The sequence below is a fragment of the Trachinotus anak genome, unplaced genomic scaffold (assembly GCF_046630095.1).
Source record: "Trachinotus anak isolate AG129_WGS33_773 ecotype Australia unplaced genomic scaffold, CSIRO_AGI_Tana_v1 ptg000034l, whole genome shotgun sequence".
NCBI classification, from domain to species: Eukaryota; Metazoa; Chordata; class Actinopteri; order Carangiformes; family Carangidae; genus Trachinotus; species Trachinotus anak.
The window spans coordinates 6318649-6346238 of NW_027273885.1; the positions used below are offsets into that span (position 1 = coordinate 6318649).

Here is a 27590-nt window from a genome sequence, read left to right on the forward strand (position 1 = left end):
GACTGCAATGGTCCTATTAATGGATTAAAGAGCTGCATGTAAATGTAATGGTGTGAATCTGCTGACTGCTTCGGAAAATAACAGAGGGGGAAGTGAATAAACAGCAGTCTGCCCACTCTTAACAAATACTGTAAAAGTGCACTTGAGCCAGGCACAAAAGAGCAGCTGATCAGTAGCCAACTGTGTAACAGTGAGGTGTTGTGTGTATGGGTGGATCAGCCATGTTACTGTGTGACTGTCTCTGTTCATTTGCTGCTACACCTGCAGGCTGTCGCTGTAAATAGGATTGTGTTGTTATTAATTCCACACCCCCTTATTTAGCATCGTCTTGATTTCTTCCTCAGTCTCCTGTGATGTCATTAGTGCAGATTACAAAAAGATGTATAAGAGCTGCATTTAGTTTCAAACTGAAACGCACTGGGGGGGAAATAGATAGAGCAAATGCTGAATTCAGAAAAGTAGACTCATTCAGATGGTTGTATTTTGTTGTTATCATATGATGTACTGTTAGAAATAGCATATTACCTGCCTTCTACTTTATTATTTTTCTCTACTCTACTATTAATCATTTATATTTCTCCCTGAACATATATATGTTGTGATATGAAAAATAATTTTATTCTAAGCTTTAGTTGTTGCAGTGAATTTTGACAAAAAAACCCAAAAAAAAAAACAACAGCAAAGCAGCCAAACAAAAAGAAAAACCATTGTTAAAAAGGAGAGCCATTTGCATAGCAAACATAACATTTCTAATCTGAAAATTAGTAACTCCCTCTCAGAAAAAACATTGACCAAAACTGGTTGTGAAGGCTTATTGTCAGTGAATATAACCTTTAATTATCCACCAACATCCTATTTTGCTTCTGAGCAAATTATATGTTCATTTAGTATTAAAAGAATTCCATCTGAATCTCACTCAATCTGCTCATTCACTCTCACTAACAGACAACAGTGCAAAATACACACAACCTCAAACATCATTTTTATTCTCCAAATATACAGAGCAAAAGCATCATAGATTCACAGACCAGAACAGTTAAAATACAACCTTTTTTCTTTTTTTTTTTTCTTAGAGGGCCACTGCATGAAAATAGTGACTGACCCAGTAGAATTTACACTTTGTCTTTTCATTACAATTACTGTATGCTTATGGTTCACTATTTATACAAACTCTTCAAATGACCATGTAAGTTAAGTACTTTTTTTTTAGACCTGGCTCATTTAGTGTTTGCAAACTAGTTTGCATTATTTGGAGTCCAGAACAATTCAACCAATCACAGAGAAGCACACTCATTTGACTTTCAAATGCTTTTCAGTGATTCTTTCAATTTTCTGTGACTTATTGTACACTGTCCGCTGCAAACCAAAGCACACCGATTCCCGGCGTGCCCTGCAGGCTAAAGCAAACTCTGAGGATTATTTGCAAATACTACTTAGTCCAGGCCTTACATTAGTGTGTTATTAAAGTACTAACAAGGTATTGATTGGTAGAAAAAAAAGTGAGAGAGAAAGAGAGAAACAGAGTGATAGAAAGCATTTACACAGTAAAAAAGTAGGGTTATTATGACCAATTCAGTGTTTCAAATGGCACCTTCTCCACTTTGTTCCATCATGGACAGTAACACCTATCATACAATGAGGGAGACTTCAAAAACCCTCATGTAAATCACCCTTTGCACAGATAGGCGAGATATTGACAGTGCTAATGTTCATCATTTCTTTATCTGTTTTTTCCCAGTTTATTCAGACCCAGCATACAGTTTTGTGTAGTAAACAAATATGACATAGCCAGTGGGCAGAGAAGCCATGACAAACACCTACCAACCAGTCTTCACTTCACACTACTCATAACCTCTGTCTCTCACCTTAGTAATGTCCTTGTCCAGTGTACTCCAGGCTAGTCTTTACCATCTCTGAATAACAGACTGCCCTGCCTCCTCTGCTCTGAAAGGGTTGTTCTGTTTTATCAGGAAAGGGCAGCAACCCCTTGTAATTGTTCCGGGTCTTTGTGTTTATTCATCTGTTATGCCCTGGCATCTGTGCCGTGCTTGTAGCCAGGCAAACAGGCGCTGCCAGAACCAGCCGGAGAGGCGTCCACAGGTGAGCAGGGCAGACTTTGTCCCCACATGGGCTTTGATTCCCAAAGACTGACATGGCACTCGCATCCTCTGGTGCTCTCATGCCCACTGTAGCTTCTGCCATGGGGAGATGGGACAGAAGGCTGGCCTATCAAATATTTATCTGTTTGCTGTGCAGTGTGCAGATTCTCTGGATTGGGAAAATGCATTATGTTTGGATCAGTGCGGGAGCGGCATCAGATAAGGAAAATTGGGCCCTTTGGAAAGGAAGGCAAATTCATTTTGTTTTTAGGCCGAGACACGCTGTATGTCTGCCTTAAGGTAAGTTTTGAATGGGGATCATTTTTTAAGTCTGATGCTGTGGATGTAACATGGTGCATAATGTATGCAAATAATAATCTATATCTTGTCCCATGCAAACTAGGTCACTCAGTAGCATCTACACTGTAACTGACTCCTGCCAATATCAAGGTAAGAATTTTGTCCTGCACTCATAAGTGCGAAGGAAACGAAATAAGAAATGGCACAGGCATACTTGACAGTCATCATGGTGCCAAATGCAATATGTTGCTGGGCATCTGGCCATCTCTCAGAAGGGCTGAAGGTATAATAACCTCATACTGCATCTCTCACTTCAAAGCTGTCCCAGCTAAGCTCAGCTTCTCATCCTATAGCCTCCTGTGTGCTCGGTGTACAGAGTGTGAGTTTTCCCCGTGAGATCTGGGGGTAGAGAAACTACTCACACAAGCCTTTCATGTAATTTGTGAGAAACAAGCAAGGTTGATAACATTTTTGGAAAGGAAACAAAGAGAAAATGATTGTCTGTCTGTACAGTTCTGACGCCACATGAATGTGTTGAGCAGTGAAATCTGACTGAGAAAGAAAGAAAAGCCAAGAAAAAAATTATATACAGAGAAAGACAGCATTAGAGATTTATATACAGTCCGCTAAGTGCCAAGCTGGATTATCAGCATTGAAACAGAGCTTTTTGTCTTAAGCTGTACAATGGGCGCCAATCCATTTGTAAAATTAGAGTCCAAACCACTGCCACTCAAGTGGAAAACCCCATTCAAATGCAGTGAATATAATCATATGTAAAGTGCTTACAACAACATCTTGCTTTTGTTAGAAATGCCTTGTTTGGTTTTTTTCTTGGGCTGAGTGGCAGATTTCATAGTTTTAGACCCATTTCATCCCAGTTGACTGCACTATGGAATATACAGAAAAACCTAATTAGATAATGCATATCATAACCCTATACTCTGTGTTATGTTTTCGTTGGGTTTGACAAAACAGAAGTAAAACTGTGAGCTGCTGTTTCCATAACTGTTTCACACCAGTTTGCTGTTTTTTTTCCTCCAGGAACTAGTCTCTACCCTTCAAAGCACTGATCGAATAACAACCAATCAGATTCTATAAAGTATGGGTGGAACACACTGTGAAAAACTGACAGATGTATGAGGCTTTTGATGGCTAAAATCAAATGTGATGTAATATATGATGCAACTGTGGTTGTTACAGAAATGGTCTGTTTCCTGTAAAGGGGTTGCCCTTATTAATCAAAGTCTGCTTTAACAGCAAACTTTGTTTGGTTTACGTCTGATTTAAAGGTCTGAATTTAACTTGACATGGTGTGATGTGTGGCAGCATCCACACTAAGATGAAGGTGAAATACTTTTGCCTCATCGCTTTACAGAGTCTGCACTATGCACACATCTTCAGTGGGATTCCCAGTGTTTAGTGCTGCAAAAAAGTGAAACTCCACAGTCATTACTGTGTGTTCTGCCACAAAACGTGCACACTGAATGACCGTTGTGGAGGCATTTTCTTCCCTTTAGTGTTGTTTTGTTACTTTGTAGGGCTCACTGACACTCAGCACAGACCATAAAGACCTCAGTGAGAGACACTGGTTCACTGTTCAGCTTCTATTATGACTGATAGAATCTAGTTGGAGCCATCTATATGCTCTGTAGCTAAGGTAACCAAGGGCTTAAGATAAGAATGTGTGGAGAAGCATAACTTAGACGAGACTGTCCAAATCCAGTTCCAGACATGTATGAGTGAAGGAGGACAAAAGGCAGGACACACATAACAACAGTTAGATAAGGACATGTGATGTCTGGGAGGGTTTTATATGCCCTGCAGGACAAGACATCCTTAGGAAATTGGTGTGGCACTGCTCTGATTCACATGCTGGCTTTATACTGCTCATCATTTTCTCCTTGGTGCCGAGCCCACAATAAATCCTCCTGCCTGAGACATCTGAACTCCTGGTGATAGCTTCTTTTTCCAGCTCACAAAGATTTCCACCACAACGACAGCACTCTTGACAACAGGCTCACTTTGAACTTTTATGTAAAGTTTGAATGTTTGTGTAGCTGGAAAAGTGAAACCGCTACTCTCCGTCTCTACGAACTCAACCAAAACAAACACACTGTCAGTGATAAAATAATAAATCCAATTTCATATATGTCACATACAGTGCTGAAGAGAACTGAACGAAAACGATGCACTTTAAAAGCGTCAGCGTGCCACCATCCGTCAGCTCCACGGTAGCCCAAAATGAACAGCAGACAGCAAAGAAGAACACATTTTCTAAACTTGCTTGTCATGTCCCTTGATGACCAGCACGATCACGAGTAGGTACACAGTCAGGGTGCACTAAGCTTCGGTGTCAACAGTGATATTGACAACAACAATGGGATAACCACACAATGAGAAGCTCAGCTAAAATATAATGTTTACATTTCATTCAGGAGGTAACCCAAAGTATATGGCTGATGATCTGTGGCGTTAGCAGGAGAAACTCACAACGCATGTTGCAGTTTGTGGGCTTTCCTGCCGCGTGCCTTGGAGCTGGATTGGGTGCGTTAACACCAAGGAAGATGCAGCTTCCCCATCAGCAGAAGAGCTGATGGTGTGTGTCTATCTCCCTTAGTCAAAGTTTGTATTGACGCAGTTCAAACAGACCCTCAAGGCAAAGAAGATATGGAAAAGAAGAGGCGCTCGTGTCTCATTTAGAGTTCTCCATGAGGGAAATCAGAGTCAGAAATTAGATGCTAGAAAAGAAATTGCAGTCACATATATACACTGATATTCTTTTATCGCAGAGTGTCAAAGTAAAATAATGACTCAGGGATTTAAAATGAGATCTCAGCCCCTCTTTATCTGCTCAGCTCTGTGGCCCAGATACAGCTGCGGAGAGAAAAACAGCCGTTCTTTTCAGCGCTCGAGACGTCTGTGGGCACAAGGAGAAAGTTTTCTTCCACCTACATAGGAGACGAGTTTCAACAAGCCAAGCTTCACATACAGTGTTTGAAGGTAATGTGGGGGGAGGGAAGAGTTATGGTTTTTAACAATGAAAAAAAAAAAACAAAATACACTTGCACACTTGTTTTTGTGCTTCAAACTACAGGGGAGCAGCAGGACATTGGGTCGCACTCATTATCGTGCTGTCCGTGCTGAGTGCTTCAACACTCGTTACAACAATCTCTGTTTTTCTGAATGACAATCTTCAAAAGGCAAAAAAGGGGTCTCTGCCAGGGGAGCTGATTGTCACACAAAAGCCTTGTGTCCCCCGCTGTCCAATCTGCTAACAATCCCACTGTAAAAACCAGGAATTGAATGTTCAGATTCCAAACTTGTCTCTGTGTTGGCAAATAACCTCTCTGTGGCACAAGTCTGATTATGGGTTTATAAAAGGAGGTGGTTGATGAGTTAAGCATGAGGAATATAAGGCTTCTTGATCCACTTTTTGGAACACTGTGAAGTCTAAACAAGTCACACGATGTGTTAAAGCCAGCCCCGGCGTCTCCAGGCATCCAGAGGAAACGCACAGAGACACAGTTACTTCAGGGTTTCCTGGGAGCTGATTCTTTCACAGTTTTACAATCCTGGCTGCCTGTTACACCCCGTTCAAACACCCTCCCTCCCTCCCTGGTGGTCAGACGTGGGTCTGCATGCGCTTCTGGAGGGGCCGCGTGAGATCTGAGTTCTGTGAGGAGGACTGGGAATAGTGGGAGGAGGAGGAGGCTGATGCCTTGCTGTCTTTGTCGAACTGCACGTAGCCGTCCGGCTTACTGTAGCTGCTGACGCTGCTGTCACACTGTGTGTCGATAAAGGAGCTGGAGTCGCTAAGTGAGCCGCGCTGGAACTCCCGCTCGCATAGCTCGATGGAGCTGCTGCCCATGCCCAGCACGAAGCGCTGGCTGTAGTCATACAGGCGGTTGGGACCTGCTCCCAGAGTGGAGTAGATGTTGGTGAAGGACATTCCCGTCGGTACTCGCTGCTTGCCCAGGGTACCTGTGTTGGTGGTGTTCCTCACCTCCGTGGACTGATTCCCTGCCATGGTAGGCGTGTGGTGCTCCTTGAAGGTATTAACACTGTAGTAGCCATTTGTAGGGTCCTAGTGAAAACACAACAAAAACATTACTATTATTATTATTATAATCATTATTATATATTTGTATTTTTCTTCAAGCTATATATAGTAGCAAATCAATATTGGAAAAAGAGGAAAAAGAAAACCATCCTTTTTTTCCTGTTTGCATTCACATACATTCTAGTCAAAGCTCCCCAGGGGCCAAGGTCAAACTGGCAGTAATTACTATTCAAATTGCTGAATAAATAAGGAAACAGGCTGCCGTGTACATCATGAGAAAGAGGAAAAACAGTGGCGAAGCTTAGTACTAGGATTTAGGCAGCCCCCATGCTAACCTTAAAATCATGTTTCTCTAATTAAGTGGGCCTTGATGATTCATAGTTTGGCATCCTTACGAGTCATAGCAAAGTTTACTCACACACCAGCTTTAATTGGATCTCCACGGGTTGTAGTGTCTGTTATCTCATGTATGCCCTGAAATGGCTTCTGAGGCTACAACTGTGCCACTTGTTTGCTAGGCTGCAAGCACCGTTCTGTTGCTAAGGGTCCAGTTAGGGTGCGTGTGTGTGTGTGTGCGCGCATTGTGGTCTTTGTGTGTTTTTTTTTTTTTTTTTCATTTCCCTGTGTGTGAATGGATGTGAATGTCAAGCATAGTGAGCATGGTGGCAAATCCCAGAAGAAGAATGCTCATAATGGGGAAATGAGAGAGACAACCTGAGAGGATCCTCGTTATGCTTGTCATTATCAGACAGCAGACAGGGAGATTGTTTGCGTCTGGCCGTTGTGTCTTTTTCAGCCCCCCCTCCCCTGGCTGCTCTCGCCTCATGCACGCTATCATTAACTATTGAAAAAATCCACCTCGAGGGATGCAGGGGTGCAGGTAGGCAGGCAAACACAACAGAGGCCCACTCCGGGGAGCCGATGCCAACATTCGTTTGGACAAGAAGACAAATGAATGGGACAGAATCTTTTTCTGTGGCACTGATGAGCTCCAGCTTGCAGCAGAATCTGAGCTGACACTAAAAATATCCCCCCCGCTCGTATTGCCTCACTGTTGACATGGCACAGTGTATTTCTGATCAAATCCATTTAAATATTAGTTAATGCCCATTATTAGGTCATTTGTAAATGTGACCCTGATTTTTTTTTTAAATAGTAAACTATTATGGGTGTAAAGGGAATTTTTGTGCACTTTATTGACTAATTTGAATGAAAAACCTGCAAAGAACTAATTTTCAAGGTTACTTTACTGGTCTGACAACAGCAGATCAAGCACTGACAGAGGAGAAGGTGGCCGTCCTTTAACAAAGGTTAGCCTATCAGGAAGTGAGAGGGGCGTTGATACACGAACCTCCAAAATCATGTGTGGATCATTTATCGCAACAGTTACAAGTGGTGAAGTGCCTCCATGTGAGAACCGAAACCTCATCTTTACAGGCTGATCCTTTCACTGACATGTAAATGGATGGACAGCCATAAAAAATCCCTAAAGTCAGTTTTATTACATTCACTGAATATGGGCTTAACTGAGTAAGACACATTTGGTTGGATCTGACTAAAGGTCTTTTCCATATGTGCAGAAGCAGGAGGGATACATGCTCCAAAAGTATTAGGGAGCAAGACTATTGATATCAGATGGTAAAAGACACCGTAGAGTGGATGTCACTGATCAAACAGTGGATGGAGTCCCTGGGGTCAGACTCGTAGAGCATGTTTCTAAATATATCATTACTGTCTCTTGCTACCTGCCACCAGAAGGGTTGAAACTGGGCTGTGACTCACACTTTGTTTACTCAGTCTGTCTGAAGCACTGATGCCTGTTTAGTGGTGATGTGATTAAAATGAATACTGTAGCTGCATATTGTTGCCAGCTGTAACGATTACATCACTGATATTAACAGTTACCAAGTGTTAGTATAGACACAGTGTTCTTCAGGAATCAGAGAGTTTACTCTGAAATCCAGGCGTACTTATTAACAGAAAGAAAAAAAAAATGTGATGAAATCCAGTATGTGTTTGTTTTCATTTGTTTTGGGACTTCTTACAAGTGTAGACTGTCTGGTTTAACAGGATGAACTGAGGAATTAGTTTAAAAGTTTGGAATATCTGAGAATACTATAATAAAGCTGTAAGACTTTGTAAACACACACGGCTTACAAATAACAACACTGGGACCAGAAAGAAAAAAAGAAAGTCATATTTATCCTCATTAAAGCCAAAACAAACTGAGAGTTTTTCTAGACATGATCTGCTAAATGGACTGGATAAAGGTTTATCTGCAGATCCCAAAGGCTTTGATATGTCACATAACCCATTTCTATGAGCAGAATGTGTTGAAAAGACTTTGTAAAAGTTAAGTATATTCCAAACTGAAAGAGGTTAGAAATGCTGCCAAGACAGTTTAATCAGAACATCTAATAACTACCCTCACTCAGTCCTACATGTTCTTTAAAACAGTCCAGTCTCGTGTAAATGGTATAAGTAACTTAAATAACAGCTTAAGGGACAACCAGCCTCTGATTTTTTGAACCACCATTGATGAGACTAATTAATAAAATCAGACCTCTAGCAGGAGTCATTTCGTCTGTGGCCTTAGAAAATCACATGTAACAGGAGAGGGATTAATGCGTCTCAGCTATTTTTGTCTGAGTTGAAGACCACCTTCTGCCCCAAAGGTGTTCTCTCTCTCTCTCTCCCTCTCTCTCTCACCACCTTTTACTCTTGTTCTGCTGCGAGCATTTCTTCATTCTGTCAGAGTTTCGTGAGGAGTAAAGAGACAGATAAGGCTGATAAAACCTTTTGACGACCCGCAAACATGGCGGCCCACGATGGCCAGTACACCATTTGTCTTACCTTAATGTGCTGATACTCCTTCTCTTCCTCTTGTAATACCTCCAGCTGCTTGAGAACAGATTCCTGCTGGAACTCTCCTCGTTCAACCTGCACAGAAATCAAGCAAAGTATACTAAGAGTCTGTGTAGTTTCTGAAAGTCTTCCACTAAGAATAATAAGACATTTTAAGACTGAAGGATTTCCCTTTTATTACTCTCTTCTTTTTAATATCAGTCAGACATGTTTCACCTTCATTTAGGGCTGGTGGGGAACATTAATAATGTATCTGTGAATATCTTTTATTTATCTTTACAAAAAGGAGATTTGCAAGGTAGCTAAGCTCATTTCCCTGAACTAACATCAAGTATCGTCTGCATTTTTGAAAGAAAATGTAATCCAAAACCTCAAACTACAAATAGCCCAGCCCTGGAGCAAATTACATGAAAACCAAAACACTGGTACAGTTCCAAAGAGAAAACAGGTCTTTGTGTGTCTAGAGGGCATGCAGATACAGAAGTACACCCACTGTAGGATTACCCAGTATGCATCAGCATCTCCATAGTTACAATGTATTGGGGTCTGTTCTGCTCATAGGACGACTGGCATCATATTGATAAATATAGCCCCCATGCTTCGTGTACATGTGTACAGTCTATATGCCTTTCTGTTCTTCTATTACTAACAAAATAATGTAGTTCACAGGAAATAACGATGTAGGTAGTAAAATGCATTCATTATGTTACTGACAAGAAGGACAAGCAAAAATGTATTTAAAAAAAAAAGCAGAAAACATGAAAAAGTGGAAAGTAGTATGCTGTGACACTCACACTCACCATCAGTTGTTTCATGGAGGTGTGTTCTTCGTTTTCCCGTGCTGCATTGTGGTCTTTGTGTACAATCTCCACTCGGATGTCATTTTTCGCCGACACGACTCCTTTCAGATCTGGCAAAAGCAAACGACACATCCCAATAAGCTGGATAAACACCATTCTGTATTTGTTGACATTATAATTTCCCCCAGTGAGGTTTGCAGTATTAGAGAATTTAGCAAAGATCCCTGGGTTTGGTTTGTGAGAGCTCCCCCATTTCCCGAAAACAATACAAAGCATTATTAATCATTTGTTTCCTGCCAACACAAGATTATCTTTTTCTGCATACATATGCAATCTCACACAGCCTTTCACGGTGGCTCATTCTGCTGGGGACAATGCTGATGATACTGTCATATAACAAAGTCTTACTTTCTGTCTTAATTTTGCTTGCAAGTTCTCTCTGGTGAGCACAGATGGAGACGGGCAGTGAGGGCATAACCAGGTGCGCTTCCTCTGTAGTATACAGACAATAGACATGCTGAAGGGACCAGTAGCACAATTTGGTTCTTGGAGAGAGACAGTGGCTGACTGTCTCTAACCAGAGTCACATGGTACATGGGTGGGTGGCAGTGAACATAGCGTAGGATGTACTGTAAATAGCCTCAAAAGCGAACGCAGCCAGACTGAGATTGCATGAAATGAACCCTTATCACAATCTCTGCACCACAAAAAGATGTCCATCTCAGCACCTCACCATCTCAGTGATTTCATCTTGTATTAACTTTGACACTATGTTCCAGCAATTTATCTTGTGACAGAAATCTTGAAGCAGCTGCCAATTTCGTGTCATCTTCTTGTCTTTTTTATAGATGCCTTGTATTTAAGAAAACTCAAGTCAAAGTTTGCAGCCAGCTAAGATTATTTAACTTCACAAGCAGAACTTTTTTTTCCATTTGTTCTGATGAAAACAATATCTACATTTGAATAGATGGACATATTTTAGTGTGCTTGGGACCCATACAGTACTTTGGCATGCATGCTTCAATGGATGTGAAAGGGAAGAGGAAACGTACTTCTCTGGGAGCGGGTGCAACAAAATGCTCCAATGGTGCCCATGAGGACAATAAAGGCCACAAAAGCCCCCACAGCAATGCCGATGATCACCGCCACTGGGAGAGACTCTGCAGAGAGCAACAAAGAGACATACCCTTCTACAATAACATACCACGAATAATCTCAAATGTACATTAAATTCAATATAATGACAGATAGCACACAATATAACATTCAAAATGTGAAGGCCAACCTTCTACTCAACACACACACACACACACACACACACACACACACACACACACACACACACACACACACACACACACACACACACACACACACACACACACACACACACACGGGGAGCAAGTGTCCTCGTCTCTCCTTCATCTCTGTCTCTCTAACAAGAAAATGGGGGAAGATATGCTATATGTTATCCCTCTAAGTGACACTGTCATTATCCCTCAGGCACAAGGCTATGTAATAAAAACACACAGGCACAATGCCACAACTTCTGCACTGTATGTCCCACTGACTGGAAATTCTACTAAAACGAATTACCAAATCCTTTGTTATCTGCGCCGGGTAAACATTTTCCTTCTAATATAATCTCATTATCCTACTGTCTAATAACTTTTTATTTACACTCATTTAGGCAAATAGAAGCATTTCACTGAGAGCTTTTATTGTCACTGAGAGGAGTGTGTGTATTCCTTTAAGCATAATCATGTTTGTGTGTTTCTGCAAGAATGTTACACTGTTTCTGCGACTAGGAAGAGATTAAACCTGCAGGCACACAACTATATGCTGCTCCAACATTAAATGTCCTCATTAAAATGTGGTGTAATGAGGACCTGAGTTACCAGCCCACATTTATGACCTTCTCGCTTTTTAAACAAACGCCGAACAACCAAGTGCTCTTCCTACACCATTAAAGCCTATTTAATGTCTTCATTGATCAATGTCACTTTCACATAAGAAGCTTATAATTTATCATTTATGAAAAGTGGATGGAAAACAGAGATCCCCCCCAAGGCAGTGGGGGAAAGGTCAACAGACAGTATTCGTTTTTAAAGCAAAAGAAATGTTTGCCTGTTTAAAAATGTTTTACTTGAAGACAGCAGAAGGCACAGTGTGTTTCATATTCAGGAGGCAGCTTGCGCCAATGGTCAGCAGTTCAAATTACCAGGGAGCTGCACTTCATGTTAACCCAGAAAACTAATTTGTAAGGAATTTATCGGTGTCATCATCACATTAACTGTACATCAAAAGCTTCAGAATTTAGGTCATGCAGTGTAACTATGTATTACCATGCTGCAATTCCAAATTGGTAAAATGTCATCTTTGAACAACATACTTCTAACTTCTAAAAAAAATAGTTGTATCAAAGTGAGAAATGATTGTGTACTCGAATCTATGTGGTCAATGATTACTATTCTAAGATTAAATAAATCTAGTGACAATTTGCTGTTTGTATTTGTTATCGTGCCTCATTATAATTCAATTGGTAATCAAATTCCATCGTACCTACTTACATAAATAAAAGTGCATTCACCCACAAATACTCTGATAGAGGTGCACAAAATGTACAGACACAGACAGGTACAACCACAGTGATATGAACACCACAGCTCTGCCACCATCTATCACTATCTGGAAAACCACTGTCATGTGACTTGAAGAAGAGGAAGCTGAAACCTGTCGAACCTTGGCTCCCACCTTGTTCCTTAAGCCGTATGATCTCAGTGTCAGAGCCAAAGCTGTTCCACGCCGTGCAGTTGTAGATGGTCTGGAAATCAGCTGGGACAATGTTACTCATGGTGAGTGTGGAGATAACTCCTTCCTCTGTGGTGACCGTCTCTACGGTATAGCGGCCGGATGTTCCAGACTCCAACACGGTTTCCTTCCATGACCAAGCCTGAGATGAGACAGAAGGCATGAGGTGGTAGGTAATGTAAGAAGTTTTTGGACACGAGAGGTGCTGCAGAGGAAAGTTGTTATGAGTGGGTCTCAATATTATCCAAATATTTTATGTTCTACCAGCAAGGGCCCAAGGCAGTATTGCCCATGTAAAGATTCAGCTTTCAACTCATGTCATAACAGGGATTACTAGGTTTTAGCCATGCTGTGGCAATGATGGTCTCTCCGTGGGTCCACCACCTTGGAATATCTCAAAAATTTTTGGATGGATTTTCATGAAATTTGTGCAAACATTCATGCTCACAAAAAGACGAAGCCTATTGACTTTGGTGACTCCCTGACTTTTCCTCTACAGCATGAAGCTAACATTTCTGGTTATGAATTAAATGTCTCAACAGACATTCATGTCCCCCTCCTCGAGATGAATTGTAATCCTTTGATCCCTAAAAAATTTTATCCAGCACCACCAGTAGGTGAAGATTTTATTTTGTCTAATTTAGTTCATGATCAAACTAAAGATAAGCTAATAATTCATATCATTCATGTTAGCATGTTGACATTAGCATTTAAGCTCAAGGCCCAAGTACAGCCTTATTGGACTGCTCACATGGCTGTAGACTCTTAGTCTTAGGAGGAAAAAACGCATTCTATGAGTTTTGTTGAGGAATATCGTTTATAAATAAAACTTTGCATGCTAACAATGAAATCTTTTGTACTGTCCCTAATGTGGTTTTGAAAATCTACAGCCACCAAGCTTTCGCATGTGTCAAATGCTGGCAAGTAATCTAAATATGCTCAGTGAGAGGAAGAATAGAAACCAAGTTTGACCCTCATAACAACTGCCACTTGTTATGGCATTTACTCAACAGGAGACCTATAGTGTGCGAGTGTTAAAGGTGACCAAGCCGCCTTCACACATCTCTGCTTCATATAACCACCCAGTGTTAATCGGAATGTGTTTAATGAGATGGTGCTGGCCTGGCCATTACATAACTTCACCTGTATCTTCTTGCATAGTTGCAATGTTGTGTTACTGAAAGTGCACGTATCCATGGCGATACATGACGACCTTGAAGACATGAACCTAGTGCTCTACAACAGCAAAGGGGTAGCTATGTTTCATTCTGTTATAAGGCGGTATGGATTCAAAGAAGTCTACACAGGACACAAAGAGGTGGAAATACACTATGGATATCCTGCTCTGTTGTGGATGTGTAAAACACTTTTGACTGGCGTGTTGTGGTTAAAATTGTTTTTGTTAACTGCCCATTTTCTGCTGCTCATCTCCGTTTGACAATCTGCCAGCTGACTGAGATATCTCTGGCATCTGTAGACTGAACTAATGTCTACTGGATAATTGCAAACTGCATGTACCCTAAGCAGATCTCTTTTCACTGCAGCGTTGGAAACAGTGTTTTTTGGATTTGGCTGTTGAGAGACTGCATGCAACCGTTAACAGAGCGGTGCTTGCTGAGAACAAGAGGAGTATAAGAAGGTTAAGCAATAGATATTGTCCATTATTTTAAATAGAGTAAATAATTGCAAAAGAATAAGATTTGAAAAAATACAGATTGCACTTCAATACTAAAACGTTTGCTAGATTTGAATGAATTCAGTATTTCTTCATAAGCAGAATTATTTTCTCTTACTGCACACTGTGATGACACAGTTGCACACACATTGCAAAAATTTTCAGATACATTCCTTTGACCTTTTGCACTTTTTGTATCTATCAGAAATATTAAGAAATAATAAGTGAGCAATGTTAGGCCAATTCCTTGTGCAAACTATTATGAAATATTTACAAAAATCTATTTCAAATGAATGAATCCTCTGTGTCTCTTTGATAGACAGAAACTAAAAACAGAATAGCTTCAATGAATGTATTTTTTTTAAATAATAGCAACAACAGTAATAACAGAATGTCCAAAACCTGGCATATTAGGAGGAAGAAAGTGATGGGTGTGAAACATGATTGACTCATGTGAAGTTGTGATGACAGTTGCGTTACAGTGATGTGGTGTGAGAAAAGTAGGAAAACAATAGATATTTACATATACTGGATTTTATTTATGCAGTGCTAGGGTAATTTAATACGTGCTATTTAGTTGGTGCTTGGAGGCATCTTAGTTGTAGACTGCATTCATTCTGCGTGACTATTGTGAAAATTATATCTTTTATTTTTGCTGATTTTTAGATACAAAACAAGGAATGTTATTATACTGGAGACACAGTAGGAAAGGCGACATGGTACTCAGAGGATAAACAACACATTCAACGTCAAGCTTGCAGTGATGGCCAAGCCTAAATTGAGAGGTGGAAATGGGGTGGGACAGTGCCAGAAATTTTGCCTTGATTCAAGTGTTTTCATGTTAATATGGAAAGTTTTTATGTCGTAAGTAATTTTTAAGGTCTGAGGGTAGACAACGTATGCTGTTAAGTCCTCGGTTTTGTGATTACAAATCTACATAAATTCAACTAACTTGACTTGAAATATGGAAATACTGTGTTATGGTAACATGGACGAACGGTTTCACAACTCTCAAGTTTGGAATCCCGAATAAACACCTATAAAGACCAAGCAGCCCATCCACCACAGGCACCCCTCTCAAATAAACCTGATACTAATTATGTTGCTAGATAATGCTGGACGTCAATATAATAAAAAGACACATCAGATGACAAAGTATGGCAATTAACTGCATTCATACACAAACACGCACGCACCAGCATACACACACATTTATAATAAGTGCAAAGTGAGCTCAGAGGGTAGGTTGTTTATATAAGGTCCATAAATCTTAATGGGATCAGTGCTAACAGAGCATAAGTGTGGATTAAATGAGAAATTGAGGGTTCAAACTGTAGTTTCGTGCTTACCTTTTCATATGAAAACAAATGATGGAGCTAATGGTACCAAATTCTTCAGGCTTTTATTTGCGCATTCTGTCTATGTGTAGTTAACAGATCAATAGGGTTCAGTCAAGCATTATATTCCGGAGGCAGATAGGAAAAGAGCCGCCATTATATTATCAAATTTTTACTGTTTAGGTGCCATTGAGCCATAAAATACCAATTTATGATTGAAGTTTCACGTGTGTTCTTGCAATGCAAACAAGCAAAGGTGAGACGGAGATGAGATCAGAATAAAGGAAATAGTCCAGATGTACTTACAATGCGGTCTGGAGGAGGAGTGCTTCGAATGAAACATTTGATTTGTCCTTTTTCTCCGTGTAAAGCTTGCTGAGTCTGTGTGCTGGATATAGTAGGTGGCCCTGAAAAAAAGCATAAAAAAGTTTCAAGATGAACCATAGAAATTGAAACATGAATAATTAAAGTCATTTTCAGTTTCAGGTTATATGACAATTCTGCTCAATCAAGTTCTTGTGGTACATTATGTTGGAATTGCTCCTCTGTTCCAAGCAGTAACACCTGAAGTGTTCAGTAATTTGAGACTCCTGGGGAAAATTGTACAGCGATACAGTGTGAAAATTCCTCATCCCTCGGTACAATCGAGCCAAGGACATGCCAGGACTGAATGAAGGGCATAAGTGGGGGCCCAGGCCTCATTTTGGATCAAGAATAGTTGATTTATGGCTGGTTTGATTTCTCCCACTGAGATAAATGCTGCTGGAGAGTGCTACATCAGTTCTTTGGAGTGTAATCAGGACGAGACAGATGGAAAGAGAAAAATGCCATTGCAGTGAGATAACACACTTGTTGCAGTGTTTCACCTCAATCAATTTGCTTGCCGCAGATTTGACCCAAGAACCAATCAGAAAGTAACTAAACATTAAGCCCCAGCTCCCTATAAATACACAACCAAAAAGACAGAACATGAGTATGTTTTATTACATGTTATATTCAGTCTTATTTATTGTTCATATTGTAAGTGTACTATAAATGCACCTCTAATATAATCTCTAAAGGATGTTCTGTATCATTCAGGTTTCTTCAAAGACAAGTTTGATGAGATGTACTGACTTTATTAAAATTACAAACTCTGTGATCAGGACAGGTTCAATTAACAGGAGCTGCAGGTCTGGACTTGGAGCCAGCATGTGTTAAACCTTGGTCAGGCTACAAGATCTTGTCTGACAAGGGCAGCTCAGTCTAAATGACTGGTTTGCTTGCCATCTGGTCTGGAGGCTGCTCACGCCAGGTGACAGCGCTAATATGAAGACAAGATGTCACACATGACCCAGTTCTGTCTTTTAAGTGTATCTTCCCTTTGGTCCTGAAGAGCTCACTGTAAGTAAAATGACAGAAAAGCAAAGCATGAAAAATGGTTGACACTCATTTGATAGTTTAATTTTATTTACAGAGACTGGTGAAGGCAGCTGGTAGTATTGATGATGATTTAAACACAAGCAATTTACTTTCCTGTTTCATTTTTTTCTGACCTTCTCATATGTATTTTATGATATACAGCTCATGTTGTCTGCTTGTAACTTCAACTGTAACATTTTTCTCTGCTCCTTATTGGCTGTTTCCGATATAACTGTTCATGTCTAAAATGAAAACAAAAAAAAAAAAAAATGCAGCCTTGAGTTTGTTCACATTATAGGCTCGCTGCATTCTGAATTATTTTGTTATTCTGGGGGCAAATTTTCTTTTGAGCCATCCAGACAAATTGTGGATATAATTTGATTTAAAACACACAAGCACACACTGAGAGAATCTCTTCATGCTCTGCTCTCATCAACCCGTAATTTTAAAAGCTAGGTTTCAACAGAGATGCTAACACCAGGAAAGGACTCCATCTTATCCGTTATTTTTATTTATTTTTTATTTTTTTGCACTTGGTAAAACGGCCTTTAAAATGTTGAAATCAAACATTAAGCACATCTCTTGTGATGGTTAAGGTTAAGAATGTGGGTTTGAGGGGGTGGCAAGTGAGGCAGCTTCTTGATTAGTGAGACAACTCGCTTCCCCGCCAACTTCCCTCAAACTCCCGCTCTCTCTGACGATACATAATTGCAGTTTATTACCTGTCTCTTATTAAAATGAATTAGAATTTTAATGAGACTTTGCCAGATGGTGTCTTGGTATGCTACTGGAGGATGCTGGAAGGCTGCTACTGCTGCAGAATGAACGCTGCAGACAATTTAGGAAAAATGTCCTGAAAGCTGTTTCCCGTCTTTCACTAGTTTGCCAACATGTATTAGTACAACATGTATGTGCTATGGCTAATATGAGGAGATTTTCATGTGTGATGTGCATGCATTAACTTGTGATTAGGAGGTGAAATGTTAGTATGTAGTCTATATGAGCTCCAAATGTCAACATACAACAAGATCAATAGCTTGAAGGCTGTAAAAGGCCAGTGGTAGTGGCTGGGCAGGATCTATTCTATGTATCAGAGCTGCAAATGAGTAAAATAATTAAATAGTTTTATCTCACTGGTTCAGCCTCGGTTGAAAGTGTGTGTGTGTGTGTGTATGTGTGTGTGTGTGTGTGTGTGTGTGTGTGTGTGTGTGTGTGTGTGTGTACTTGTACTTGCTTGACAGTAAGGACCAAAAAAAGTATTTTACTAACAGAGTGAGGACATTTTGGGAAAGTGAGAACATTTTGAGACACCTTCAAATCACATTTTGAAGGTTAAGACTTGGTTTTAGAGTTATGGTTAGAATTAGGTTTAGGTTAGGTTAAGTAAAAAACGCAGCACAGGGGCACAGGCACACGAGGACCAGGGTTAGGGTAAGGGTTAGGCACTCAGTTGTGATGGTTAAGGTTAGGGTAAGGGGCTAGGGAATGCATTATGTCAATGAGTGTCCTCCCAAAGATACAAGTACAAGTATGTGTGTGTGTGTGTGTGTGTGTGTGGGTATATGCACATATAAGTACATGTTTACTACTTGCGCTATGTGATCAGGGCGCAAACACATCAGTAGATGGAAGGTGGGTGGCACTACAACATCAATGTCAGCAGCAGGGGAGGTAATCAAAATGTTGGGTGCAATATTTCGCCCATTGATTTGAGGAGGTGTTAACTCTGGAGTGGACGTTGTATTCTTATTACACGATATCTGTGTGGGTGTCAGAAGGCCAGGGCTTACATTTCCTTTCTAAACTGAGGCATCCGCCATGAACAAAAGCTTGACATTTCCTTGCTACCTCAACGCAGCTCTTTTGATTTCTCTGTTTTCTTTGTGTGATAAAGGAGAGTAAAAAACAGCCAGAGGGCAACTGAAACAGAAGAAAAATGTCTTTTACAGTCACTGGTGACCAGAGTCTCCTCTGGGAGAAATCCATGGTGCAGAGATCCTGTCTATATGTTGAAGCTGCCAACCAGAGTCTTAGTGTTAATATGATAACACATTTCTTAGATTAAATACACAAGCTTCAGTATTTGATGTATATGTAGACGTAAATACTTGGCCACATAGTTGTCCAGACAATTTAAATGGAAAAATGATAATGCAAATAAATATTGGATACATGATTTCCATAAGAGTAATGCTTCCATGGAGATTTTGAAGTCGTAATGTGAGTAATCAGATACAATTTGCTAATGAGACTGTTACTGTTGTTAAGTTGTCATCTTCATAGCTTGTTTATGTAGTATGTGTTATTGCAAAACTGGGGTAGATCCATTACTGCTTAATCTTCCTGCTATTTTATTTCAGCTGCATTATATCACATTAACAGCAGCAGGTCCAAGTGGATGAGGAGGTGTAATCACAAATAATTTTATCTTCATGCCTAATTGGGCATCCGAGGTGGAAATTATGTTTAACTCCTGTAGAAACATGCACTTTACTACCCTGAATACTCTGAATACATCTTCACTTCTAGCCTGCCTGCTTTGGCTCAATCCATCTTTACAACAATAAGTTTAGTCTGTGTTAAAATGATACCTGTGATGTTGGTTTCTAGTTATTTGACCTGAAGACGATCCAAGCTGCCATGCAATCCGCTGATTATTATCAGTGGGAACTGACTGCTAATGTGCTGGCTATTTATTCATCCTGTTTATCCTACCAAGGAAGATTTTTGGACCATCTTGCCCTCCCTGGACACATAAAAGGCACCTTGGAGCTGCTGATCTCAGAGCTGTTGTGCTCCAGCAGTCATATAAGCCCGTAAAGCCAAACTAATGAATGAAGCATCCGGGCAGAAAACCTCACTGCACATCTAGCTATTTAAAAATGGTGAGGGAATATATTAAAGATATTTTCTTACGCATTATAAATTAGTGTCTGGGCTGAGCTGAGGCACTGCATGTGGCAGGTACAAATAAAAGGAAAAGTGAGTTCAAAGTCTCCCAGAAAGTCTTGCAGGTCGTATCTTATTATGCTTAAATTTAGCTGGTCAGATAAAATGTGCTGCATCTTAAATGCAGTTTTCTCCTTCATTAATTTGTGCTTTTCTCTCTTATACAGTGTCATTGCCAGTTTAAAGAAGACTGGAATGCTAATTAACTTCGTACATAAAGGCTGTTTAACAGTAGAAAAAAAGATCTGTAACATGCCAGTGCTCTGTGGGATGTTGGGGGATTCTCCAGCCCTCCCTCCTCCTTACTGTGGCAATGGGCTTTCTCTCCCCAGGCTGCCCAAGGACTGTATGTGAGTTATTATACATATGGCCTAGCCCAAAGACACACACACACACACACACACACACACACACACTCACAAACACAAATGGCTGCACACATGTACTCACACACATGGATATTAATATGTATTGCATGAATATATGGTCATTTAGCATATACAAGCTAAATCCTTTCAAGCATGTCAGATAACTTCTCTCAATTCCAACTTCTGCCGGACGGTGGAAAAATCCATGCATACATATTGTATGCCATATAAATAATCACACGCATGGACGTACAAAGCAGCCCCCCCACTCCCCCCACCCTCCCCTTATACATGTAGCCACTTGACGGATATGACGCATGTGAAATGCTGAGGAGCGATCCACTTGGAAAATGTTTGACTTGAGTAAGCAATATGTATCCATTAGTGACTTGAACACAAACTGCCTCCCCTGCTAGCTGTTTGATTATAATTAAATTACATTCTTCCCCGGGGAACGCAGGAATCCTCATGTCTATGTGGCGTGCCACAGTGGGAGCCAGTGACACACAACGGCAGAGAGGAGAGAGACAGAGGAGTGACAAATTATAAACACATGTAATTTAAATGATAGCATTAAGGAATCGGGGGACACCTGCGGGGAAAACAAACAGCAAAGAAAAATTCAAATGCGCAGCAGACAGCGTCGCATCATGAATCCTCTAACTATGCCAGCATAGCCTGGATGTTACTGTATCATGGTCGTCCTCCCTGAGAAGCTCACTCATCCGTTATACTAGTTATTCATTGTCAGAATCAATTGAGTCCTGCTGACTGTCAGTGATGTTGGGCTTATGGGCTGATAAGAGGTAAAGAGCTCACATTCATCTGCAGTTGAGAAGGGAGCATAGGACCATCCACTAACCTCGGGAGAGAGCCCCCGCCCCCCTCTCGCGCCATCACTTCAACCGCAGTGTTTGCACTTTCACAAGTTTGACATTCTGATTCGCCTCAAGGACCAAGTTAGAAATGACTCTGGATTCCTCATGTGGTTTGAAAAAAAAAGATGAATTTCAATTATTCAGAGGGGTAAAAAGAAGGGAGGCTTTTGAATGTCAAACACCAATTCAGGCAGGGAGGTGCAAGACACAAAAGAGGAGGGAGAATACAAATAAAATAAAAAGACTACAAGTCATCCAGATCTTTGAATGAAGTCTGCAGAGACTAAATAAACAGGCCATTTCAGCTTTGTTGTATGTTTCCCAATGTTCTCTGGGTTGTATAGTGTTCTAATCTTTATTAAAACAATCCATCTTCTTTCACTCATGACATCATTTCTGAACACAACACAATCTCCATAGTTACATGAGCAGAAAAGAGATGCATTGAAATAAACTGGTAAACTGGATATTATGTATTCTGTTTGCATATTGAGGCCGTGGAAAGGATGCCAGTATAGGTTGCTATCAACAGAAGGGGAAACAATAGAATTAGTCATGATTTTGCCTTACGCCTCTTCTGCCTTGATTTCAATTGAATTCCTCGCTGAGAAGGAGGACGCTCATTGCAGTTCATAGATCTTGTGCTGGAGGGAATACTGGTATCCCATTCTCTCTGATATGCAAAGCTAATGTCTGGATTTTGAAAAGAAAATCTTTACACACACTGTTCGCTACTTGATGTATCCCCATCCTCAAATCAGCATCAGTGTTGCTTACAGGCAAACTCTTTTGTTAGCTTTCAAAATGTACAATGAGACACTGTCAGCATTTTAACTCTGCATCTTCTTGTCAGTATCTTAACACCCCCCACCCCCTTTTTTTTGTGTGTGGCCCAGGTTTCTTTCAGATGGACTTGGGGAAAATCAGAGACATGTATATCCCACAATGAAGAACCTCTGCCACACCAAAGCATGCTCCCTGAATATCAAGCACTGATAATGAAGTCATTTGTTTGAGAGTTGCCAGGTCTCCCACCAAGGCTGGTATTCATTAGTCAGTCAGTGGCTCAGAAAAGGCAGCTTCCCTGTGACTCATGCAGAATATAATTAGCATTTAAGTACATTTCACCTGTTTATGAAATGTGTGACCATATCTTCAAAGGACTAAGTCCATATTTATCACTTTTCATGTTTGAAGACTTCACAGTGATGACTGTTGATGAAACAACTCTACTCTCATCACATTACCTTTGTCAGGAAATTAATTTTCATATGTCACATCCCAGTGCTCTGTGTGTGTGAGTGTGTGTGTGTGTGTGTGTGTGTGTGTGTGTGTGAGATGGCAAAGGTTTTGTTACTGTACCTGCCTGGTAAAATTAACTGTGCCTCCAAGAAACAGCTATAAACTACAGGGGAGAAATAAAGCAGCACATTCTGTTGGAAGTTTTATAGAAAAAAAGGCATTTATAAACCACAGAAGAAGAGGAAAAGTGACTCCTGTGACAAATTGCTTTCTACTTGCCAAGATTGACCCCAGACCTCAAGATTCACACTGGGGTGTGTATGCATTTGACAACTTTGTGGGTGTGCATTTGGGCCCATTTTTTATGAAAGTCATGTCAGTAATACAGCTTACCATTGACAGTGAGGGAAACCTCCTTCTCCCCCGCTCCTACACGTGGGACCACAGCGCGGCAAACATATTTCCCAGCATCCTCCTGTCTCACAGATTTCAGCGTCAGGAGGTTCTCGTTGCTGAGAACCTGTGATGGAAAAAGAAAAAGAAAAAAAAAAGAAAAGAAAAAAGTTAAAGATCATCAAACGCAATGACAGCAAAGGCACCTTTGCATTTGAGATGGCAACAAGGCAGTGCTATGGGAAAGAACCAATGCAGCACATGGACCATTTAATACCTTAAAGGGCACCTCTCCTCAATTATTAAAATCCAATTTAGGGTCTGAGCTCAGTGGAGTAAATGGGTTGGCTTTGGCCTTTGATGTTGACAAAAGGAAAGGTGGAATGAGTCTGAATTTGTGGATCAAATCAACAGATCTCATGTGAGAGCAGGTCGCCAAGAGGCTAGGACTGTAATGACTTTAAAACCTTGGGTTTAATGGACATTTCAAAACACCCCAGCTATGACATAAGATAACTACCCAAAGTTCTTCATATACTGGAGGATGTGGGGATGGTGGAATCACAGAAAGAAAGAACAGGCTTTATCAGTTTATGATTGTAAATCAATAAACTCACCACTCCAGATCCCCTCTTCATCCACACTATGGTAAGAGAGGGATTTCCTGTCCAAGCACAGTTGAACACAGCGTCAGATCCAAGGTCCACCTGCAAGGACTGAGGCTCTGCAGCCATGCGAGGGCCAACTGTTGAAATAAACATCATGAACTGTCTATGATTCACCCATAATTAAATATCAGCTTTTGTAGCACCAGCTTTTAGAGCTTGGTGTGAAAATATTTTTTTAAAAAGTCATTAATCATGCATTATCACATGGCTGGCATCACTGAAAGGCATGCAGTATTTCTTAAGGAGCCACTCACAGTAAACATCAACATTGCGGCTGATGTTGGTGCTGCCCAGAGGGTTGGTAACCTCGCAGGAGACAGGTTCCGTAAAGAAGGAGTGGTCCACAATAACCTCATATGTGTCCCCAGAGACTTCCTTGATTATACTTCCTCCTTTGGCCCACCTGGTGTGAAGATTAGAAGGCAGAGAATGGGGAGAGAGGAAGAAATGGAAAAATGACGGAAAAGGGGAAAAGGCATTACGACAGGTTTTCACACTTCCTTAAGTCAATAGCTTTCTTTTGTGTGAATAAATCATCATTCTGGGGCAGGTTTTCTGTGCTGGCTTCAGCATATTTTTGTGGCAGCCTTCCATGCTGTGACAAGCTCCCCGGCGACTCGTAGCAGACAGCACGTTCCTCATTACGCCAGGCAGAGAGTGCAGCACAGGGTGCCAGCTAAGAAAAACAAATCACAGAATGACAAATGGGTCGCTCCTCCACCTTTGAAGACGTTGGCTGACACCTACTGTATTACACACAACAGCTGACGTTAATAAATTGACACGGGATCACATAAAGAACATCTGTTTGTGTTTGTGAATGATAGCTTTCTGTGATGGCGACACAGGCATTCCTCAAGTGTTTAGGTGATACTTTTATGATGTCACAGGGAGCGACGTCGCGCTCTGCGTGGTGTGGATAGCTCTCTGCTGTTTCAACCGACAAGTCCCATTTATAAAAGTGAAGTGAAGGCATCTGTGGATGTCTCGGGTCACTTTGGAAAATTTAGACGGTGCTCTGGGATGTACAATGCATCACGCATCTAAACGCTTCCACGCTCCACAATAGAGATGTGGCTGCATGCTGATGTGGCAAATGAAAACAATGACAACGGAACCGGTGCCTGTCTCCGTTTTATATTCCTGCCAGGACTGAGAGCAGTTTTCACGGGATAGGGAACTCATTTGTTTTCCATGACTAAGCTGGCCCCATGCTTGGCTGAAATGCTATCATTTAAATGAGAACAGATTACTTCATTCAATCAGTAAGTGAAGTGAAGCAGAATTCTAATTGCGCTTCGTGGGATTTTTTTTTTTTTTACAGCAGCAGATCTTTTCAGAGTTGTGTTCTTGTGTGACAAGGACACAGCTGAGAGTCTCACAACACCTGTGTTTCCAAAATTATTTAAATTAGGGCAGACGGTTGTTCTTGGCCTGTCTCTCCTTTTAGTAGTAGTTATACTTGCATAGTGTCTGTGAGAGTACAAACAGATGCATTCTCCCTTGCACAGCTCTGTGAGAGAGTATACGGTAGTATACACATTATATCTACAAGGTCTATTTCTTTAACCTCAAACTGCCAGCACCAGGAACAGGAAGGAACAGGAAGTCAAGTGGATGCTACAAGATTAAAAATGTGAAAACCATTATGTTAATGATGATGATACTGTTTACATGACGATGATGATAATGATGATGATGGTGATATTAATTGCACGGGTGATTGTTGGGGTAATCATGATGACGACAATGATGATGGCGATGATTAGGATGATGACAACAATGATAACAATGATGAGGATGAGAGTGGTGAAAACACTGAAGAAGATGATGATGATATGAATTAGTTTCAAAGTTAATCCTTGCTCTTGGAGACAGCATTGAAAAAAAAAATCTTTCCTCAAGGTTCATTGCTTTTCATTGTCAAGACAATGATGGGGATGACAATAATGATGTTGATGCAGACTATGACAACTGCATGAATATCAATATATCACTTATTTCCACTCACACTTCTCTTGCTCGTACTGTGGGAGTTGTGATGGGGTAAGCACAGATGTTTGGGCAGCCGGCTGCTCCCGAGTGGAGGTTGCCGCTGCCAGGTTTGGGAGCCCTTGACAGTGTTAGAGGGAGCAGAGACAGAATGCCGTCGTCCGCTGGGAGCTCTGTTGGTGTGCTGGGTCTTGTCCAAGACTGATGTCTAAACATAGCTGGCCCAGGGCAACACAAACACCTGCATTCCCTTTGGGAGGTTAGAAGGGCCAAAGCAAGCTTACTCAATAGCTGACTCACTTTACACTGCTGTATTGTCTTCAGTGATTTGACCCAGACAAAGCAAGTGAATCCTGCACGCTCAATGTGCACACAATGTGTGTGTTTTTGCTTGTGCAAGGGTGTGTAAGCTAACACTGTTATATAGATAAAAAGGTCTGCTGTTAATGGAAGCAGAAGATGAAGGAGACGTGGAAGATGGGGAGAGTTTTTTATTTGCAGAATGTGATTAAGGCAATAAAACAGTAACAATTAAATTAGACAGGTATCTGTGCCACCAGCATCAAGACCCACACTAAATCAGGCCCTACAGTCATTATCAGCATGGTTAAGCACAGCTCAGTGCGGTTCCACTCACCCTAACATGCATACTGAAAGTGATGACTACTGAATTCTCAGTGGAATATAAAATAAACATGCAGGTTTAGCAATAGAAAGCACTAGTTCTGACACAGATATCAATTACAGAGCTTTTTTTCGATCTGCCAAGTAATTATTGAGTGGAATTAAGCTCTACAGATATGTAAATGCATGTATACCTATTGGAAAACACTGGATAGAAAAATAAAAGTTGGGAATAAATTTGAAAAGTCAGTCAAAAAAACCTTTCAGGGGTATGCAGGTGACCTTTGTTTGACTTCTTGGATATCCATAGCATTTTTTCCTTAACTTTTCAGAGTTATACCAAACTTTCTGGGGTTATTATTGACTCATAGACTTTAGTCTCAATTTTCTGGGGTAATTTCCAACTTGCGCTGATTTGTATGTTTGCAACAATGGTGCACATTAATCTACAAATGTGCAATTACACTGTGAAATACCAAACCCGTTACACTTCAGGTGTTGCAACTCGGTATTTACACTTAAAAAATAAAAATAAAAGTAAATAAAAAGTAAGAGTCTTTTTTTTCACACATTTCATGCACGTCTGGCTTCAGCTAATTTAGGCAGAAAGACTGTGGTTTGGGAATAGTAGTTGTGCCAAAAACAGAGTGTCATCAAGCAAAATGTATCAATTAGCCACCTCCATGGTTTGTGAAGAAGGAAGGTATGGCGATTGTAGTGTCAGTCAAAAGCAAACAAACAATTCAACAGTAGCAACAACAACACTGAGAGTATATGTGTGGGGAGGATTGGGATGTTGTTTGCTGCAGTGCCATGCAAAGGAGGGGGTTTTGCTGTCGCTCTGTGCATGGTTGTATGTGCAGACGAGGGACCTGATTTGCTTTGTTTGTTATTCTTTCTCTTCTCTCTGGTGGGTTCTTGTTTGGATTAGAGAAAACCCTCTGTGTCTTCATCAGAGGGAGGTTGAGTGGTTGTGATGTATGCCAGTTAGCCCCACTACCATTATAAACAGTAATGAAGATGTTTCGACCCACTCGTCTTTCCCTCTCCGAGTGCTTTGATTCCCTGAGTGCTGACTGAAACACATGCCCATTACTCTTACTTCATTCACACTTTCAGCACCACTTT

At 40.8% G+C, this 27590-nt stretch overlaps 1 protein-coding gene across 3 annotated transcripts in view; it reads right to left on the reverse strand.

Annotated features, from left to right (window-relative positions):
• Window positions 1-965: 965 nt before the first annotated feature.
• kirrel3b (kirre like nephrin family adhesion molecule 3b) overlaps window positions 966-27590 on the reverse strand; it is a 158193-nt gene continuing 131568 nt past the window's right edge. Inside the window, exons 9-18 of one of the 3 annotated variants that reach the window (XM_071471756.1) lie at window positions 24101-24249; window positions 23796-23923; window positions 23179-23305; window positions 16254-16354; window positions 12867-13077; window positions 11177-11284; window positions 10533-10616; window positions 10119-10234; window positions 9313-9399; window positions 966-6483 (exon numbers count right to left, since the gene is read on the reverse strand). In XM_071471756.1, the coding sequence (XP_071327857.1) occupies window positions 6022-6483; window positions 9313-9399; window positions 10119-10234; window positions 10533-10616; window positions 11177-11284; window positions 12867-13077; window positions 16254-16354; window positions 23179-23305; window positions 23796-23923; window positions 24101-24249 (1573 nt within the window). In that variant the 3' untranslated portion in view covers window positions 966-6021. The remainder of the gene's footprint in view (window positions 6484-9312; window positions 9400-10118; window positions 10235-10532; window positions 10617-11176; window positions 11285-12866; window positions 13078-16253; window positions 16355-23178; window positions 23306-23795; window positions 23924-24100; window positions 24250-27590) is intronic. The other 2 variants (XM_071471755.1, XM_071471754.1) reach the window with 2 other exon arrangements.